This window comes from Macrotis lagotis, chromosome 7 (genome assembly GCF_037893015.1).
Source record: "Macrotis lagotis isolate mMagLag1 chromosome 7, bilby.v1.9.chrom.fasta, whole genome shotgun sequence".
Lineage (NCBI taxonomy): Eukaryota > Metazoa > Chordata > Mammalia > Peramelemorphia > Peramelidae > Macrotis > Macrotis lagotis.
In genome coordinates this window covers 154,199,067-154,219,541 of record NC_133664.1, presented here as the reverse complement: position 1 = coordinate 154,219,541, position 20,475 = coordinate 154,199,067, and the positions used below count along the sequence as shown (strand labels likewise).

The 20,475-nt window shown below is 35.1% G+C and overlaps 1 protein-coding gene across 5 annotated transcripts in view; it reads right to left on the bottom strand.

Moving 5' to 3' along the window:
• Positions 1 to 20,475, bottom strand: part of SRPK2 (SRSF protein kinase 2) — a 250,382-nt gene that overhangs the window by 206,897 nt on the left and 23,010 nt on the right. The window contains exon 1 of one of the 5 annotated variants that reach the window (XM_074193980.1): positions 17,278 to 18,972. The exons of the other annotated variants lie outside the window; for them this stretch is intronic. Within the exon in view, the coding sequence (XP_074050081.1) occupies positions 17,278 to 17,300 (23 nt within the window). The 5' untranslated portion in view covers positions 17,301 to 18,972. Of the gene's footprint in view, positions 1 to 17,277; positions 18,973 to 20,475 lie in introns of those variants that run through there. 5 annotated transcript variants of the gene reach the window in all.

Here is a 20,475-nt window from a genome sequence, read left to right as displayed (position 1 = left end):
AGAGCGATTTCCAGACCTCTCAGTCCAAGGATGGTCAACAACAATTTGGAAGGTCAGCGGGAAAACTGCCCCATGAAAGTGAGGGTGGAACCCAGGCCAGCATAGGTCTTATCACAATCCCAGCCCAGGGAACCAGAAGCAGACCTGTGGAGCCACCCAACAGTTGATTCCAGAGTGCTCAGCCCACAGATGGTAAGGGGGTCAAGGGGAGACAGCAGAGATCTTTCTGCTATCTCTGAGGCAGAGCTCTGCAGCCCTGCCCATATTCAGATCCAGATAGCACTTGGGTTCCCATACTACCATACCAGAGCAGGGACCTTCCTCACTGTTCTAAGACAAAAGGAAGTGTTTGTAGCCATCAACAGACCAGAGCTCAAGCAGAACAGTAAGAGCTCCCATAAAACCTTGGAGGAATTGGGATGGGGAGGGATATGTCCCTTAAAACAACTGCAAAAACCCTCAAAAGCTTGGGAAAGTAAGTCCTCCACCCTGGAAGGAGAGTCCCAACTTTAAACAGAATTAAAATCAAGTCATAAGCTGGGAAAATGAGCAAACAATAGAAGAAAAAGAATCTGACCATAGAATATTATTTTGGTCCCATGGAGGATCAAAAGACACACTCAGAAGACAACAAAGTCTAAGATTCTGTGTCCAAAACCTGCAAGAAAAATAGGAATTGGGCTCAGTCTATGGTAGAAATCAAAAAAGATCTTGAAAATCAAGTAAAGGAGGTAGATGAAAAATTGGGAAAAGAAATGTGATGCAGGAAAATCAGAAAAAACAAGTTAGCAGCTTGGTGAAGGAGATACCAAAAAAAAAAAAAATGAAGAAAATAACATCTTAAAATCCAGTTGAGGTCAAATGGGAAAAGCAGTCCAAAAGGTCAATGAGGAGAAGATTGCCTTAAAAAGCAGAACTGGCCTGATGGAAAAGGAGATAAAAAAAACTCTCTGAAGAAAATAATTCCTTTAAATGTAGAATGGAGCTAAGGGAAGCTAATAACTTTGTAAGAAATCAAGAAACAATAAAACAAAGCCAAAGGAATGAAAAACTAGAAGAAAGTATGAAATATCGCACTGGAAAAACAACTGCCCTAAAAAACAGACTCAGGAGAGATAATTTAAAAATTATTGGGCTACCTGAAAATCATGACCAGGAAAAGAGTCTAGACTTCCTTTTTAAAGAAATTCTCAGGAAAACTGCCCTGATATCCTATAAGTGGAGGGTAAAATAGAAATTGAGGAAATCTACCAATCACGTCCTGAAATAGATCCCAAAGAAAAACATCCTGGAAAATTATAGACAAATTCCAGAACTCCCAAATCAAAAAGAAAATATTACAATCAGTCAGAAACAAACAAGTCAAATATCATGAAGCTACAGTCAGGATTACACACAAGATCTGGCAGCATCAATATTAAGAGCTTGTAGAGCTTGGAATATAATATTCCAGAAGGCAAAAGAATTTGGATTACAACTGAGAATCAACTACTCAACAATAATGAATATATTCTTTCAGGGGAAAAGATAGACATTCAATCAAATAGGAGAATTTCAAACTTTCCTGTTGAAATGACCACAGCTGAACAGAAAGTTTCTTCTTCAAGCACAGGACTCAGATGAAGCATAAAGAGGGTAGATGAGAAAAGTAAATTATGAGTGATTTAATGAAACATGTTGAATGTTCAACAGCTGGTATTCCTGCATGGGAAGATGATACTGATAACTCATATGAACTTCTCACTTATTAGGACATTTAGAAGGAACATATATAAACAAGGTAGGGAGCTGAATATGAAGGTATAATGTATAATAAAGATGGAGTAAATGGTGAGAAAGGGAAAGGAGAAGTGCAATGGGTTGATGATGTTTGTTCTTGATTTTCAAAGAAGACCATGACATTAGGGAGATTGATGCCATGACAAGCACCTGAATTGGATTTGAGTGAGGATGGGCTGTGCTAGGGCACCAACCTCACTTTCTTCTCCAGAGCCATCTGGATCCAGTGGCTAGATCTGAATCAGGAGGACTGGAGATGGCTCTGAATATGAAGCAATCAGGGTTAAGTGACTTGGTTACACAGCTAGTAAATGTCAAGTGTCTGAGGCTGGATTCAAACTCCAGTCCTTCTGACTCCAAGGTCCACCTAGCTGCCCCTAGAATGGGCTAAGATATTTCATGTAGAAGAGGCAAGAAAAAGTTTTTGCAATGGAGTAGAATGGAGGAAGGTGAGAAAGGATGAGTGAGCCTTCATTCTCATAGAAAGTGGTTCAGAGAAGAAATAACATATACACTCAATAGGGTTTAGAAATCTATTTTACCCTTGAGGAAAAAGGAGAGGAAAGGGATGGAGGAGTTGGGGAGTGGAGGTAATAGAAGAGAGGGGAAGATCATGGGAGAGGGTAGTCAGATACAACACACAACACACTTTGGGGTTTTGGTTCTTTCTTGGTTTTGGGTTGTTGTTTTTTTTTTTTTTGCAAGGCAATGGGGTTAAGTGGCTTGCCCAAGGCCACACTGCTAGGTAATTATTAAGTGTCTGAGGCCATATTTGAACTCAGGTCCTCCTGACTCCAGGGCCAGTGCTCTATTCACTGTGCCACCTAGCTGTCCCTATGACACACTTTTGAGGAGGGATGGGGTGAAAGGAGAGAGAGAATAGAATAAACGGGAGTGGGAAGGAATAGGATGGAGGGAAATATAGCTAGCAACAGTATCTGTGGGAAAAAAGTATTAAAGCAATTTCTCTGATAGACTTACGATAAAGAATGTAACCCATCTCAGAGACAGAGACAATGGTATCCAAACAAAGACTGAAGCACACTTTTCCCCCATCACTTTATTTTTCATGAGGTTTCTCTATCTCTATGGGGGGAGGGGGGAAGGGAAATTATATTTACATTTACAATAAGTCTTATAATGTGAAAGTAAAATAAATAAATAAATTATGTTGAAATTTTTCAGAAAATGTAAGATCCTTGAGGGCAGATTAAATTTGGTTTTTCTCTTGTAACTCAAGTTCTTAGCACAGTGCCTGTTACACAGTCCAGTCAACTAGCCATTTATTAAGCTTCTATTAATTAGTAAATGCCTACTGATTGGATGACCCTAATCTGACATATTAGTCTTCTGTATTTCTTGGAAGTTGTTGGGTTTGTTTGGGTTTTTTTAGTTTTTGCAAGGCAGTGGGGTTAAGCGACTTGCCCAAGGTCACACAAGGGAGTCCATATTTGAACTCAGGTTCTCCTGACTCCAAGGCCAATGCTCTATTCACTGTATCACCTAGCTGCCCCTACTCTTCTGTATTTCTATACAACAAGTTCTTTGTACCACCTTGTTAAATTAATCAATACTATTATTGTTTTTTAGTTGTGTTCTGTCTATACACATTTTTTCCCACAGGATAAACTTCTTGAGGGCAGAGACTATGTTTATTAATTTCTATTCTTTTTTTTTTTTTAGATTTTTTTAAGGCAATGGGGCTAAGTGGCTTGCCCAAGGCTAGGTAATTATTAAGTGTCTGAGGCCGGATTTGAACTCAGGTACGCCTGACTCCAAGGCCAGTGCTCTATCCACCGTGCCACCTAGGCGCCCATTAATTTCTATTCTTAAAAAATTCCTTGTACATAGACTTTTAATATATGTTGTTGAATGAACTAAACATTTTCAAAAGTATTATATAGCTGTGCAAGTTGTTGGTTGTTTAGAAAAGACTTAATACAGTTGATGGCTGATAGCTCATGTATTTTTACTCTATAAATCAAGCAATGCAACTTTAATGTGGACTTTCTCAATGAACTCAATGCTAAACTCAAACGCCCCCATCCATTCCTGTTAAAAAAGTTAGAAAGTGGAGCAGCTAGGTGGTGCAGTCGATAGAGCACTGGCCCTGGAGTCAGGTGTACCTGAGTTCAAATATGGCCTCAGACACTTAATGTAATAGCTGTGAGGCCTTAGGAAAGCTCAAAAGCCCAAAATAATAATAATAATAATAATAATAATAATAATAATAATAAGCAGTATCCACCTAAAACCAAGGCAAGCATCATCTGAAATGGGGATAAACTAGAACCCCTTCCAATTAAATTGGGGATAAAGTAGCAAGGTTGTTCATTTTTCACCTTAATTATTCAATATTGTACTACAAATGCTAAACTATAAGAAAAAGAAATTGAAGGAATAAGAATAGGCAATGAAGAAACAGAATTATCACATTACAGATGATATAATGGTATACTTGAAGAACCCTAAAGAATCAACTAAAAAACCAGCTGAAATAACTTTTGAACAATTTCAAGATAAAAATAAATCCTTGCAAATCATTGACATGTACATTTATTGCCAACAAAACCCTAAAAGATTGAAAGAGAAATTTCATTTAAAACAACTTCAGACCATATAAAATATTCAGGAGTCTACCTATCAAGACAAACCCAAGAACTATATGAACATAATAAGAAAATAACTTTCACAAATAAAAACAGATCTAAACATTGGACTTATAGCAGAGGCTAGAACTGAGAGTCATCTATATAGAAATGATAATCAAAACCATGGAAACTGATGACAGTAGCAAGATAGAGGGAAAAGAAGGTCCAGAATAGAGCCTTAGGGTACACTCACTTTTAACAGGACAACCTACCTAAGATCCAGCAAAAGACAATGAAAATGCTTAGAATAATAAGGAATTAGAAAAAAGCATTCTCACAAACATTATGAGAGAGATGAGGGTGATTGATAGTGTTAAGGCTGGAAAAAAGTCAAGGACTGATATTGAATATTAAGATTCTTAATTAATACACTTCCAGTTGAAAAAAGACTGGAAGTCTATTTTTGAATACGGAAAAAAATGAGAGTTAACCACAAGTACATTAAAGAGTTGGACAACCTCAGGTACAGAAGACTGTTTTGTATTATATCAGAAATAGATGCTTTGTGTCTATGCATCTAATTCTTTTTCTTAGGGAGAACTAAAGTGAAAGATTATAACAGGAAATGACTGACGTAAAATAACATTCAAAAATAATAGTTTAAAATTTTTAAATGCATATGCTTCCATTGTCAAAATTACATCATTTACTTTGAGAAAAACTCATCTTCAACAGTACAAGTCTCTTATTTGATAGTTATTTTCCCAAACAATATCCTTTAACCTCCCTTCCATCAAATAAACAATTGATTAATACAATAACTGATCATTAAGTTTTCTTCTAGTTACAAAATTCAACTAAAAATCAAAATGAGCTCTTAAATGTATTTTATGGATCTCATAAAAATGAAATACACATGAACGGTTGGTTGGTACTTGTCCTTCATTATCGAAGAAGACCAAAAGGACATCACTATGTTTAAGACAAATTGGATGATCAGACTATGGCTGATCAGATCAATACAAACTCGGAATGCTCTACCACAGGTTGGGAACAAATAGTCCATGTTAAGATTTACACACACACATATGTCACATTTCCTTTGAGCTGCTTTAATTCTGCCTTTCTAATAACATGCAGCACCCTCACTGATGAGGGCACACCATGCTGGGCAGTCCTGTGCCACTGTCTCCTATGCTGAACTATCAGTTCTAAAGTTCTTCAATAAGACCATCCGGTTGTCTCAGTATCACTTCTTCTGATCCCCTTGTGAGCGCTTATCCTGTGTGAGTTCTCCATAAAATAGTTTTTTGGCAAGCATACCTCTGGCATTCTAACAATGTGTCCAGCCCATCATAGTTGTGGCTCTCTGGAGTAATGTTGGAATGCTTGACAATTTAGCTCAAGAAAGGACCTCATTGATGGTATCTTCTCCTGCCAGATAATCTTCAGAATCTTTCTAAGATAATTTAAATGGAAGCCAAGCCACTTTCTGAACATGGCCCTAGTAGACTATCCAGGTTTCACAGGCATTAGCATTCAGGACAGCACAATGGCTCTGTAAACCCTCAGTTTGTTAGTCAGTCTAATACCTCTTCTCTCCTACACTTTTTTTTCAGAGCCTCCCAAATACCGAGATAGCTCTGGTAAGGCGTGTGTCAACCTCTTTGTCAATATGTACTTCCTTGGAAAGGATACTTCCAAGGTAAGTGAACTTATACACAGTATATAAAACTTCTCTATTTGCTGTACCCAATGGGTTCACATGTAGATGATATGGTGCTGACTGACATTTTCCTCGTGTTGTAAGGCCAAAATTAGCACAAGCAGCAGAGAATCAATTCAAACCTTGTTGAATTTCAACTTCAGAGGCTTCACTGAATGCACAATTATCTGCAAATAGAAGATGATGAACCAACACCCCCTCTACTTTGGTCTTGGTTTGTATCCTTTTCAAGTTAAATAATTTGCCATTGCTATGGTAGCTGACCTTGAACCATGTTCATCCTCAGTGAAAGCGTTTGATAACAGGGCTGAAAACATCATGCTAAAAAGTATGGGATGGGAGCAAGGTCACATCCTTCTTTCACTCCATTGCAAAAAAAATAAAAAATAAAAATAAAAAATTACACATGAATAGATTGTGAATAATTATACATCAAAGTTATAGTAAATAAGATTATCCTTTCTGTGCGTTCTCCCCATCCCCATCAAAAAAAAAAATTATTCCAGACTAACACTAATGAAGTTATCCACATTGTGGGATAAAATGTGTACTGCTTGATCCCAAACAGTAGGACAAGAAGCAAGCATTTTAAAAAGGCAGTGGAACAGATTCCAATTCATATCTGTAAAACTTTCTAGCAACTCAAACCATCCAAAAGTAAAAAGGACTGAATGACCTTTAGTAGAAAGTAGGTTAACTATCAATAGTTTTTAAACATTCTTTAAACATCTGAACATTAAAATAGAAGCATTCTCTAAATTTGCATTTCCATGTTTGACTATTTATTTATGCTATTTTTGTTTTAAAGTTTAAATTTTACTATTAATATGTTGCCACCTAGTGGCTCAATTCATATTTTTAAAAAATCATCTGTAAGGTTCAAATTTCTTTTCAATTTAGAAAAACTCTAAACATTAAATTTCTTGTATATTAACCTTTTCTATTTCAAGTTTCTCTAACCAATAGTGACAAATTTAAGACTGGGAAAAAAGTCATTGTTGGAGCAATTTGCTAACCTAGAAGTTTTTATGATGCCTTTATGTCTTAATTATCTTTAGGGAATCATGCTTTAGTATACTTTAGTATACTTTTAGGTTGAATATTTATGACTGATTAGAAAATATTTATGACTGATTAGAAAAAAACTTAAAACATTTTATTATTAAGAGAAATATTTTCAACATTAGAACATTTCCAATTATCTTCCTTCATAATATATCACCTGAAACCAAATCTATCTACAAAGAATTAAGAATCTGCAAAATATTCTAGAAAATTCTTATGGCTCCCTCACATAAATTGCTCAACTTTTCTATGCTATCTGGATTATAAACTTTGCTCAGAATGTTATTAGTATTATATTAGATCTGTGCAGTGATATTCATAATAGGTATGCATTAAATATTTGTTAGCTAAATGAGAATTTAATAAATTTAAATTTTAAGAGTTGCAGGTTATGTGAGCAATAAAAATGGAAGATAGGACATTGTTCTCTCATTCTCAAGACCTCTCAAACATCTACAAAACATGCACCAAAAATAAACCAATTTTCACCTATCTCCATGGTCTAGGATACCCAAAAATCTAAAAGAAGGTAAAGTAAAACTACAAAAACCCATGAACTAATGCCCACTGACCCTAAACTCACTCCCTCAACCATACTACTAGCAGCAAATATGCACTTGCAGATCCTAAGCACCCAAAAGTTACTTGGGGCAGAGATCCGGCTGATGAACAGTGAGTTAATCGTAGTAGAAGGAAGACAAGACTTTTGGAGATGCAGCTCCCAAGAAAACTACCAATAGGGAGGAGTCAGGAGAAAAGCAATGACATAAGAGAAAAAAAGATTGAAATTACAAAAGCTTTCAGAAACAAGAAATCTCAAAAACAGTGAACATAAATGGATAGATCAACAGGGAAAATATTAAGATGTAAAATAGAAAGTAGGACACATGGAGAAAAATCAAAGAATCCTAGGTCTTCCAAAAGAACATAATGGGTCAAAAAAAAAAAATCTTAACACCATAGAAAGTAAAATGTTCAATGGACAAATTTCACAGATTAACTTCAGAAAAAGTACTTGAAGGTTATAAATGCTAAGATATATAGTGGTAAAATCTAACAGTTCAATTCAGAAAAAAAATTTCTGCAAGCAATCAGGACTTTCAAATATAACAGGAAAAACTGAATAATGTAAGACATTTTGCACCCACTAGAAAACAGGAGAGAATGGAAGTATTTCAAAGACTAATAGAGCTCAAGAGCTCAAAGACTAAAAGAGTCCACTAACCCAAAAAATCTAAACTTAAGCCCCTGAAACAGGACTCTGGGGCTCTGACCACATTCAGATCCTGACGACAGTCTAGACCTCCCCATAGAACAGCAGCCCCCCCCCCCCACATCAGCCCCTTGGCAGAGGGGGGCACTTATGGTCATTCACAGACCAGGAGGGAGGACAGAACATCACACACTGAGATCCTTGTGGGAGTGTCCCAAAAGCTCAAGAAACACCCCAAACCAGGCCCAGGCTGGGAAAATGAGCAAGCATAGAAACAAAAAGAAGACTATTGAGAAATATTTTGCAAATGAGCCCAAGAAGGACCAAAATACTCAGTCTGAAGATGAGGAAGCACAAGCTCCTGCATCTAAAGACTCCAAGAAAAACAGAAATTGGGCTCAGGCTATGATAGAGCTCAAAAAAGACTTTGAAGATCAAATGAGGGAGTTAGAAGAAAAACTGGGAAAAGAAAGGAGAGAGATGCAGGAAAAACATGAAAATGAAGTCAGCAGCTTAGTCAAGGAAATCCAAAAAAATGCTGAAGAAAATAGCATGCTAAAAATCAGCTTAGGTCAAATGGATAGAACAGTTCAAAAAGTTATTGAATGCTTTAAAAAGCAAAATTGGCCAGATGGAAAAAGAGATAAGAAAACTCTCTGAGGAGAACAAATCCTTCAGACAAAGAATAGAATTCAGGGAGATTGATGAATTTACGAGAAATCAGGAATCGATACTTCAAAACAAAAAAATGAAAAATTAGAAGAAAATGTGAAATATCTCATTGAAAAAACAACTGATATGGAAAAAAGACTTAGGAAAGATAATTTTAAAATTATTGGAATACCTGAAAGTCATGATCAGGAAAAGAGCCTTGACATCATTTTCAAAGAATTACTACAGGAAAATTGCCCTGATATTCTAGAAACAGAGGGCAAAATAGAAATGGAGAGAATCCAGCGATCCCCCAGAGAAAGAGATCCCAAAAAACCAACCCCTAGGAATATTATAGCCAAGTTCCAGAACTCCCAAGTCAAAGAGAAAATATTACAAGCAGCCAGAAGGACACAGTTCAAATACTGTGGAGCTGCAGTCAGGATCACACAGGACTTAGCAGCAACTACATTGGAAGCTCATAGGGCTTGGAATACAATATACCGGAAGGCAAAAGAGCTTAGAATGCAGCCAAGAATGAACTACCCAGCAAGGCTGAATGTCCTCTTCCAGGGAAAAAGATGGACTTTCAATGAACCAGGGGAATTTCAAAGGTTCCTTTTGGAATGGCCAGAGCTGAACAGAAGGTTTGATCTTCAGATACAGGACTCAGGTGAAGCATGGAGATTGGAGGAGAGGGGGGGAATATGAGGGACTTAATGAGGATGAACTGCATGTATTCCTTCATAGAAAAATGACACTGATAATACTCATATGAACCTTCTCAGTTAATAGAGCAGGTAGAGAGAGCTTTTATAGTTGAAGCACAGGAGAAAGCTGAATTTGAAGATAAAGTATGGTGTAAAAATGGAGTCAATAAAAAAAAAAAAGGGAAATGGAATGGGAGAAAAAAAAGGAGAGGGGGAATAGTCCAAGATATTTCACATAAGATTTTTTTTTATTACAATGAGCTATTGCAATGATATGGAAGGGGGGAGGCAAGGGAGAATGAGGGAACCTTTGCTCTCATCAGAGATGGCTAGGAGAGGAAACAGCAAATATAATCAATGGGGTATAGACATCTGGAGTAAGAAGGAGGGGGGAGCAGGGGGGAAGGGGTGGGGATGTGAATAAAGGAGGAGAGGATGCACCATGGGGGGAGAGTGGCCAGATATAACACATTTTCTTTCTTACTTCTTGCAAGGGGCTGGGAATGGAAGGCCTGCCCAGGACCATAGGGCCAGGTGGATTCTGGGCCTAAGGGGTGGTATGGGGGCTCAGGGCTTCTTGGCCCCGGGACCAGGGATCTGTCTGCTGCGCCACTCAGCTACCCTACAGCAGAGTCATAGTGAAAAGGAGAGAGAAAATAGAGTACACGGTAGTGGAGAAATAAGAAAGGAGGGAGTTGCGATCAGCAATGGCAACGGTGGAAAAATATGGAAATAACTTTTGTGATGGACTTATCATAAAGAATGAGATCCACCCATGACAGAGTTGTTGGTGTTGGAACAAAGACTCAAGCACATTTTTTGTTATGATTATTTGGGGGAGGGTGCAGGGCAAGTAGGGCTGGATGGCCTGCCTGGGGACACATAGCAGGGTGATCTTTGGGTGTCTGGGGCCGGATTTGGACCCAGGTGCTCCTGGCTCAAGGGCCAATGCTCTGTCTGCCACCCAGCCACCCCTACTATTATTACTATTTTATTTTATTTTGGGTCTTTTTTTCTTTTCTTTTTTTTTGGTTTTTGCAGGGCAGTGGGGATCGGGTGGCTTGCATGTCACATGGCTGGGTGACTGTTGGGTTTACGAGGCTGGATGTGGACTCGGGTGCTCGTGGCTCCAGGGCTGTTGCTTCGTCCATTGCGCCACCTGGCCATACCTACAATTATTACTATTATTATTTTTTATTTTAATTTTTTTCCTCTCCCCTTTACTTTTTTCACCCAAACAAGTCTATCTATATTCATGGGGGAGGAGGAGGGGTATTTTGTTTACTTGTAAACAAGAATATTTTATTAATGTAAAAAAAAACATTTGTACAACATGAGAATAAAAAAAATTTAAAAGAAAAAAAATTTAAACTTAATCATAAAGAGGCAAAACAAATTTGAAATATTTTATAAAACCAAAACTTAAGAAATTATTTGCTTCTCTAATTCACCAAATGAGAGAAATAAAGGAATAAATAAAAACAGTAGCCAAGGAAAGTAGCAGTGTGACAGTAGAGAGACATAAGATAATTCTTTCTAAACGTACTAAGGAAACAAAGGTGAAGGCAGAAATCTGATGATGGTAACAGAAGAGGAGATAGAAGGCATTGTGGACAGAACTCGGCACTACCCTGTCTACAAATAAATTGATATTTTTTCTTCTATTTTGTTTGTGAGACTACATTACAACATAAAAGGGAAGGAAGGGAGTGGGGAGACGAGAAAAATACAGTATGTCGTGGAGTAAAACTCAAAAGCCAGCAATGAGGTTAAAGTGATCTCTGTGGTCGCACAAAGAGAAAAGCCTACAGGGGAGTGTGTGAGGAGGAGGGAAAGACCTAAAAGGAAGGAGGCCTTACTTTGATGGTGGAAGGGGGTTCCACTAATGAATACTTCTGTGGGTGAAGAAAGTTGATCTGTGAAACAATATGGAACTTTGCACTGGGGATGGCATGGAGTATTTGATGTTTGAAAAGGTGTACTTATTCTACATTCAGAGGTGGGCAGTTAGAATCAATGAGGGTAGTTGACACCTGGAGAAGCAAGAAGGTATGGGGGGGGGGGGGGAGATTTAGAGATAAATGGGGAAATGAAAGGGTATATATCAGTGGTGAGCAGCATAATCAAGGACATAAAGGTGAGGGGCCTTCCATTGGGGCAGTGTCTACCTGCTATAAATGGCACTGTTGTGATGTACAATAGAAAATGGGAATCCACAGGGCAAGCTCTATATGGCAATGGCTAAAACCATCTTGAGGAGAGAAACTAAAAGGAATACCCTAGAAGCTTTGAAAGCAGAAGGAATAGAAGGGAGACCAGACAATAACAGAGGTCGTGGATCAAAGATTGAGTGTTTATAGTAGAAAAGAAAGGATGCATAAATGACATGAGAGAAATCCTTTTTGGAATGGGGCACAAAAACTGAAAATAAAAAAATAAAAACTAATGAACAGGACTAATTTGGAGTGAAAAAAAGGAAGAATCCATTTGACTGGGGGGGGGAGAAAGCGAGGAAGAATAATTATTTAATGCGATAAAAAAGTATCAAGAAAAAAAGGGAAGGATAGATGCAGCTCCTCTCAGTCATTCAGAGATCAAAGATAACCCTGAGAAACCTGCCATCAACATCCAGGGCAGAAAAAAGCATAGAATATGAATATATACTATTTTTTTAACTTAGCTCTCTAACAGATTAGTTAAGGATTTCTAAATTTTATTATTAGTCTTTTTTAAAAAACTAATTTTTAGTTATATTTATTTTTGTTTCCAATCTATTTCTTTTTTTAAACTTTTTTTTAAACTTTCTCTTTTGTTTTTCTTTCCTGTCTTCTGGTTTTATTCCTTCCCCTTAGTTCTAAGTTCTCTTCCATAAAATGACTAATGTTAAACACGAGTCTACATGTATAACTTTTACCAGGCTGTTTGATAACATGGGAGGGGGGAGGGGAAGAAAAGGGAGGGGGATAAAAATGTGGAACTCATAAATTTTCAAATGGTTATACATTGAAAAAACTACCATTGCATATATCTGGAAAAAATAAAAAAAAATTTCAATTTTAAAAAAAAGAAGAAAAAGGAACTAATAAGCAAAATGAATTAATCAATTCAATAAAATGAAAAATGACAGATTGCATAGGAAAATAAAATCCTAACAATCTGTTACATAAAAGAAATATATTTAAAAAGCAAAGGCATACACAAAAGAAAACAGAAAAAAATTTACAGTGCAACAACGAAATCCAAAAATAGGAGTAGCTGCAACCCTGTTTTCTGTCAAAGCAAAAACAACAAACATTCCAAAAACAAAACAGGACAGGATGAATAAGGAAACTCTGTTATGATAAAAGTAAGCATAGAAAACAAACCAGTATCAGTAATAAACATATATTCCAAATGCCTTAGATTTCATAAGGAAATGTTAATGGAGTTTCAAGAAGATGCAGACAGTAAAACAATAGTGACAGGAAACTTCAAAATACCTCTTTCAAGGGGGTGGCTAGGTTGCGCAGTGGATAGAGCATCGGCCCTGGAGTCAGGAGTACCCGAGTTCAAATCTGGCCTCAGACATTTAATAATTACCTAGCTGTGTGGCCTTGGGCAAGCCACTTAACCCCATTTGCCTTGCAAAAACTAAAAAACTCTAAAAACTTTTAAAAACCTCTAAAAGAAACAAAGAACAGGCAAATATGAAGTGAAAAATTACTGAAGCTAAAATTTAAAAATTTATGGCAACTTGTAAATGAGACAGCAAAATAAAATACATATTTCTCTGCATCACATGGAACTTTTTCAAAAATTTAGCATTTACTATCATACAGAGATATTGTAAACATGTAAAAAAGACAGAAATAATAACTACAGTCTTAAGAGACTATAAAGCAATAACAATTTGCAAACAAAAGATACAAATGTAGATCCAATGAAATTCTAAATAATGAATTGATGAAATAAATCATAGAAATAATTCATAACAATAGAAAAGAAAATGATAATGATGAAACAAAATTTCTGAAATATAATTCAAGCAGTCCTTAAGAAGACATTCATATCCTTACATATAAACACACACACACACACACACACACACACACACACACACATTGACAATAGGAAGAGATTAATGAACTAAATATGAAGAAAACTAAAAACTCAACAAATAAGCAAATCTAAAATAATCACAAAAGATAAAATATTAAAAATTAGAAATAGATTGAGAACAGCTAGAAGGCACAGTGGATAGAGCATTGGTCCTGGAGTCAGGAGTACCTGAGTTCAAATCTTATCTCAGATACTTAATAATTACCTAGCTATGTGACCTTGGAAGTCACTTAACCCATTGCCTCACAAAAATAAAACTAACAAAAAAGAAATAGATTGGAAACAAAAATAAATATAACTAAAAATTAGTTCTTTAAAAAGACTAATAATAAAATTTAGAAATCCTTGACTAATCTGTTAGAGAGCTAAAAAAATCAAATCAACAAATTAGCAAATAAGCCAGGTGAAACAATAAGAATGTGTTATATACGCAAACATATTACTTAACAAAACTGAAAACCTATGCAAACCAAGGGATACCTTCAAAATATATAAACTATCACAAAATGATGAAAGGAAAGATCTAGATCATTATAAAAAGAAAAAACTGGTCCTGGTGGATTCAAAGGAAAATTCTAGCAAAAGAAAGCTATCTATCAGAGCCTTTTATGAAACAAATATAGTCCTAATATCAGGGAAAGCTAAAACACAGAAAGAGAACCATAGGACAATATCATAAACAAGCACTGATTCAAAAATTTCAAGCATAATTCTATTAAACTATAGATTTATCCTTGTACTATGATCCTCTTATTATTTTTCTTTGTTTTTGTTGTTGTTGTTTTTGTTGTTGTTGTTGAGGCAACTGGAGTTAAGTGACTTGCCCAGGGGTCACTCAGTTGACACCAGGGTTTAATCTATTCACTGCCCCACACACACACTTTTCTCCCAAGTAAATAAATTTTAAATATGTGAAATAAACTTTTTCCACATTCCCATGCATTAAGAACAGTACTTTCAAATGTCCCCGAAAGAAATCTACTAACATAGAGTCACAGTTATACTTTACTGAACAGGTCAGTCTCTTTTGGTTCCTGGTAAAACTCTGACCCTACAGTAAAGACAGTCCAGACAAGATTTTTACCAGGAAATTTTAACATTAGGAAAACAATATAATTGACCATATTAAAAGCCAAAATATCCAAAACCACATTATCTCAACACATGCAGAAAAGGAGACAAAGTACAACATTCCTTTATGTCACCAAAATATAAACATAGAGGGATCTTTTTAAATATTACAAAAAAAGCATCTATCAAAAGCCAAAAAGCATGCATTATATGCAATGAGGATGCACTAGAGTCTTTTCCAATAAATACTGTAACAAATCAAAGATGTTCATTTTCCCCATTATTGTTCATATAATTCTGGAAATACTAGCAAAAAAAAAAAACCGGACAAGAAAGAAATTAAAGGAATAAATAGAAGAAATTAAACACTATCCCTGTTGTGGACAATATGAAGATTTACTTGGAAATTTTTAGGAAATTAGCAAAGATTCTGAGACAAAATTAATAGCTTCATCAAAGTTGCAGGCTGAAAACAAATTCTCAAAAAAGTCATCAGCATTTCAATATAAGAAGCAGTAGTAGAAAGGGAAATCCAATTCAAAATGTCATAAATAACTGGGGGACAACCTATGAAGTACAAAAAAACCTTGTGTAGTTAATTACACAGTGCTCCTTAAAGAAATAAAGAACAATAAATAGCTAGAGGAATGTGCAAATATAAAAAAGTGATAATACTAACAATAATTTTTATACTTTTAATATTATACCAATCAAATTACCAAGGGGATACATTATAGAAGTTGACTAAAAATAATAGCAAAATTCATATGATAAAACAAAAGATCTAGAATATTAAGAGAAATAATGAAAAAAAGTCAAGATGATAGAGTTGCTAGTGCACTTCCAGACTTCAAATTCTATTATAAGGCAGTAGTTCTCAAAGCCAGCTTGAATTGGTTAAAGGACAGACAGATGAATGTAACAAACTAAACAAAGGAGATTCAGAAACAACAACTCAATAACAGTGTTCGATAAAATAGAAAAATATAGTACCAAGGGGAAAAACTCCTTATATAATTCAAAACTCCTAGTAATACTGGAAACCAGTGTAACAGAAATTAGGCTTAAAAATGACGCTATACAAGTGGATTTCAGAAAAACCTGGAAAGACTTAACATGAACTGATGCCAAGTGAAGTGAGAAGAAGCAAGAGAACACTGTACACAGTCCTAGTAACAATGTATAATGATCAACCATGTTAGTTAGAGTAAGCTCTTCTCTCCATTACAGTGATCCAAGATAATTCCAAAAGACTCACAAGTCTAAATGCAGATGAAAGCATACTAAACCCAATTTGGGGGGGGGGTTGTTTTTTTCCTCATGGTTTTTCCCTTTTGTTCTATGACTATTATGGAATTATGATTAACACAATTGTGTATGTATAATCGATATCAGATTGCTTGCTGTCTTGAGGAGGGAAAAAGAAGGGAGAAAAATTTTGGAAAAAAAAATTTTACAAAAATGAATGTTGAAAACTATCTTTATATGTAATTGGAAAAAACAAAACAGTATTAAGGTTTTTTTTAATGACATTATAAACCACAATGTATTCTAAATAACTTCTAAGACTAACAGTTATTCCCCAGCACATGGGTAAAGGATATAAACAAACAAAAAAAGTATTGCAAAATATTCACAACCACATGAAAAAAAGTTCCAAATTACTAATAAGAGAAATGCCAATCAAAACAACCCTGAAGTTTTTCCTCCATACCCTGCAAAAATGAAAAAAATAAGAAAAAAAAATGGAAGCATTGTGGAAGGATTTTGTGTGGAAAAATTCCTAGTGAAATCCTCTCAGGGTTAAAAATTGTTTATGTTAAGAAAAATCTTGCATTTCAAAGGAAGCCTCAAGCCTCCTGTTTTGTGATAAGACTGTTTTTTGGCTGACTGGGAAGACATTCTGATCATAGACATAACTTCATTCTAGTTAAGAAATTTACTAAGGTCACTAGGAATTTTAAGTTACCTCTCCATCTGGTGGAAAAAATACTATGAAAACATTTTATTCTTTTCTCTTCATCTGTTGCTGGGGTAGATTTTCCAAGAATAGATTGTACCTCTAGAGACCCAGTCTATGGATTGAAGGAGTAGGGCAGTTGGGGGGGGGGGGGCGGGATTTCAGTTAGTATCTATAAAACTTAACTTTGCTGTGCTTTCAGGGAGGCTCTTTGGGACACTGTCTTGGTGTGTCTTGAAGTATGCCCTTTTCTCAAGAACAGTAAATAAAAACTTTACTTTGCTAAGACCAGTCTCAGATTTTTATCTCACACAATTTGCACACTCATACAGTGTTATTGGAACTGTGAAATGATACAACCATTTTGGAAGCAACTTAGAATTATGCAAATATAGCAAATAAAGTAATCATACCTTTTGATGCAGAGAGATTCCATTACTAGACTTATACCTCAGGGAAGATAAAAGGAAAATCCCCATATATATGTCAAATTCTATAATTTATAGTAGAACTTTCTGTAGTAGAAAAAAATAAGAAACAAAGACGATGCCCATCAATTAAGGAATAGCTAAAGAAATCATGGTACATGAATGTAATGGACTATTTTTGTGCTGTAAGGATGGCACATGTGGACAGATCAAGGAGGCAAAGTGAATATGAATAAGTATATGAAAAAATGTTCTAAATCACTAGTAATTAGAGAGATGCAAATCAAAATACCTCTAAGATGCCACCTCAATCTCATTAAGTTGGCTAATATGAAAGAAAAAGAAATGACAAGTGTTGCCAGAGATTGATTACAAAAGTATCCACCTGCTGCACCACAGCACTTCAACTACAAAAAAAAGATCAAAAGTTAACATGATTATCCCCATTTTATAAATGAAAACCAATCTTACAACTTTGCTTGGATCAACAGGTTCAAGAACTGAAGGATCTAAGGTTCAGATTAAAGAAATCAGGTATGAAAACACATTTTCATTGCTTCAAGATGACCAAAAGAATAGTCAGGTTATACAGGGATTAGTACAAGTTACATTACTGAAAAAAAATTTTAGAAGGCCTGGATTCTCTCTATCCTTTAAAAGTCCTCCTCTCTCTTTAATACTAAATTTACCTAAAATCATTAAGAAATCTCTTCACACAAGATACAGATATAAGATAAACCTAAAAAATTATAAAAACAGTATGTGAATCTAAGGGCAATGAAGAATCACCCCGCTCCAAGTGAATTTTCCCTATATTCTTAAACAACTAACTGAATATAATTTAAGCTTTTCTTAATGATTCAAAGCCATCATTATGAATATCAGTTCTTTTATTACAAAACAGTAATGACCTCAGATGAAAGTAAATGATACAAATTAAATGGTCTCAAATTACTATGATTTTTAAATTCCCTTTTTCTATATCTTCCTTCAACAAATCACCTCTGAATGAATGTGCCTTAAAATCTGATAGTATAATGTCAATGAACTGGGAAAACTAGGCTTATTAGAAAAGACCAAGAGGACTTCCATAAATACATGAGCTTTTTACAACATGAATTTTCAAATATATATTTGGTTCCTTGGCTGTTTATTTTTCCACTTACTTTTTGGTCATTGTGTTTTTTATCAATTTACTAGTTAAATGATGAAAAGGAGATGTTTTACTAATATTTTAATCAAAATACAGTACATCATTTAAAATAATTTTAACAGATAATGAATTTCAACCAAAGCATATTATGTCCTTGGTTCATGTTCCAACCCTTCCCCCCCCTCCATTTACCAAGGAAAAAAAATTCTGATCCACATTAATTTCAATGGGAAAAATTCCACAGAATATTTAAAAATTAGCTGAAACATGTCATAGTACACACACAAGAAAACTTACACTGCCTTTTTATTAACAAGTCATATTACCTTCAAAAACTCATGATATATGACTAATATGGAAATATGTATAATACAACTGTATATGTATAATTTTCATAAAGCTTACTATCCTAGGGCATGGGGAAGTAAGAAAATGTTACAAAAATGAATGTTGAAAATTATGTTTACATTTAATTGGGAAAATTAATCCATTTTAAAGGAAAGAACTCATGCTATGACAGGTTTTGAGTCCATATAAATAGAATGGAATTTGTTGCATAACACTGAAAGGTAATTTATAATATATAGATGTTGATATTAATGCAGTTCAATATATACTATATATAATCTTAATAAATAGAAGCCTAAATACTTAAAATAGCTATTTTTAGATAAAAGTAAGTAATAAAAAAAAACTTTAAAGAGTTTTTCTGTAATTGCCTAGGAAATTCTAAGTGTAACAAAATGGGTAAGATTGCATGAAAGGAAAAAGATTTCATTTTCTGGTTCTAACACAAAAGAGCCTAGACTATTCCCACCCAAGCTGCTTCTTTACTCCACCTAGTTTCCTAGGTTACAGTTCAATTTCACCATTACTTGAAACTCCTCAAGCAGCCATAACAAGATTAACCAGATTCTTGTGAAACCTATTCTAAGAAAAACCAGAAAAACTCTAAATAACCAAGGCAAGAAAAAAAAATGGAGGAAGGGGATGGGAAGGGGGAAAATACACATTCCACAATCTTAATCTTTTTGCAACAGGAGTCATAATTTCTTTAACATCTTCAAACATCAGGACTTTAAAGAATAAAATTCTTGTTCAAATACAAAAAAGATGAAGTTTTATGTGATTTGAAACTGTCCTTTATCAGCTAATTGTTCAAAAATATATTCGGTTAGATAGTTCTCTATGAATAAGCATATGGAAATTTTGTGATCCCCCAACTCCCTATATTATAATTTTCAACAATGGACTCTCCTTTTTTAATATTCCAGTACTCCAGTGATGATCTCATTTTTATCCATGTCCTAGAAATTTTGCCACAGTGGTTCTATCAAACATGCTAAGGCCCTCTCTGCACGTTCTGCAGATAGTATGGATAACCTGGATCCATTCAAGCCTTTCAGCCCCCAGTCATCTATTTATCTGATAAAACCTTTATACTACTACTTCTTTATAATTCCTCATTCATAATATGTTGCTGCCTGTATTCACAGATCATATTATCACTCCATTGGCTTTTGGGTGATACTAAAGTTGAATTCTTCAACCTCAACCAACCTTTACTAACCTTTACTATCAGAAGTATCAAAATGCATCTGAATATAAAACTGATTAAGTGATATTGTCAAAATTATACACAAAAGAAATATACTCTAAGTAAGTTGTTTCCAATGACCAGACCCTGAAAATAGTCATTAATAGCTCAATATTATACCTTAAGGGTATGCAGTTTCTAGTTGAGTTCAACAGAGGTCTGTCTTTGTTTCTATGCTACTTGAAATTTTTAACAGCAGTTTCAATGGACCAATTATCAAATTTCCAGATAATCCTAAAATGAGAAGGATGACTATTACTCTCAAACTGAAACAAATGGATCGCTAAACATAAGGATCTCTCCAGTCACATATTGACTTAGAAAATCACATTAGTAACATGATCTGTTTTACTGCATACTATATTTATTTTGTTAAATATTTACCAGTTATGTTTTAATCTGATTCTTGCCCCCCCTCCCAAGTGTTGCAGCC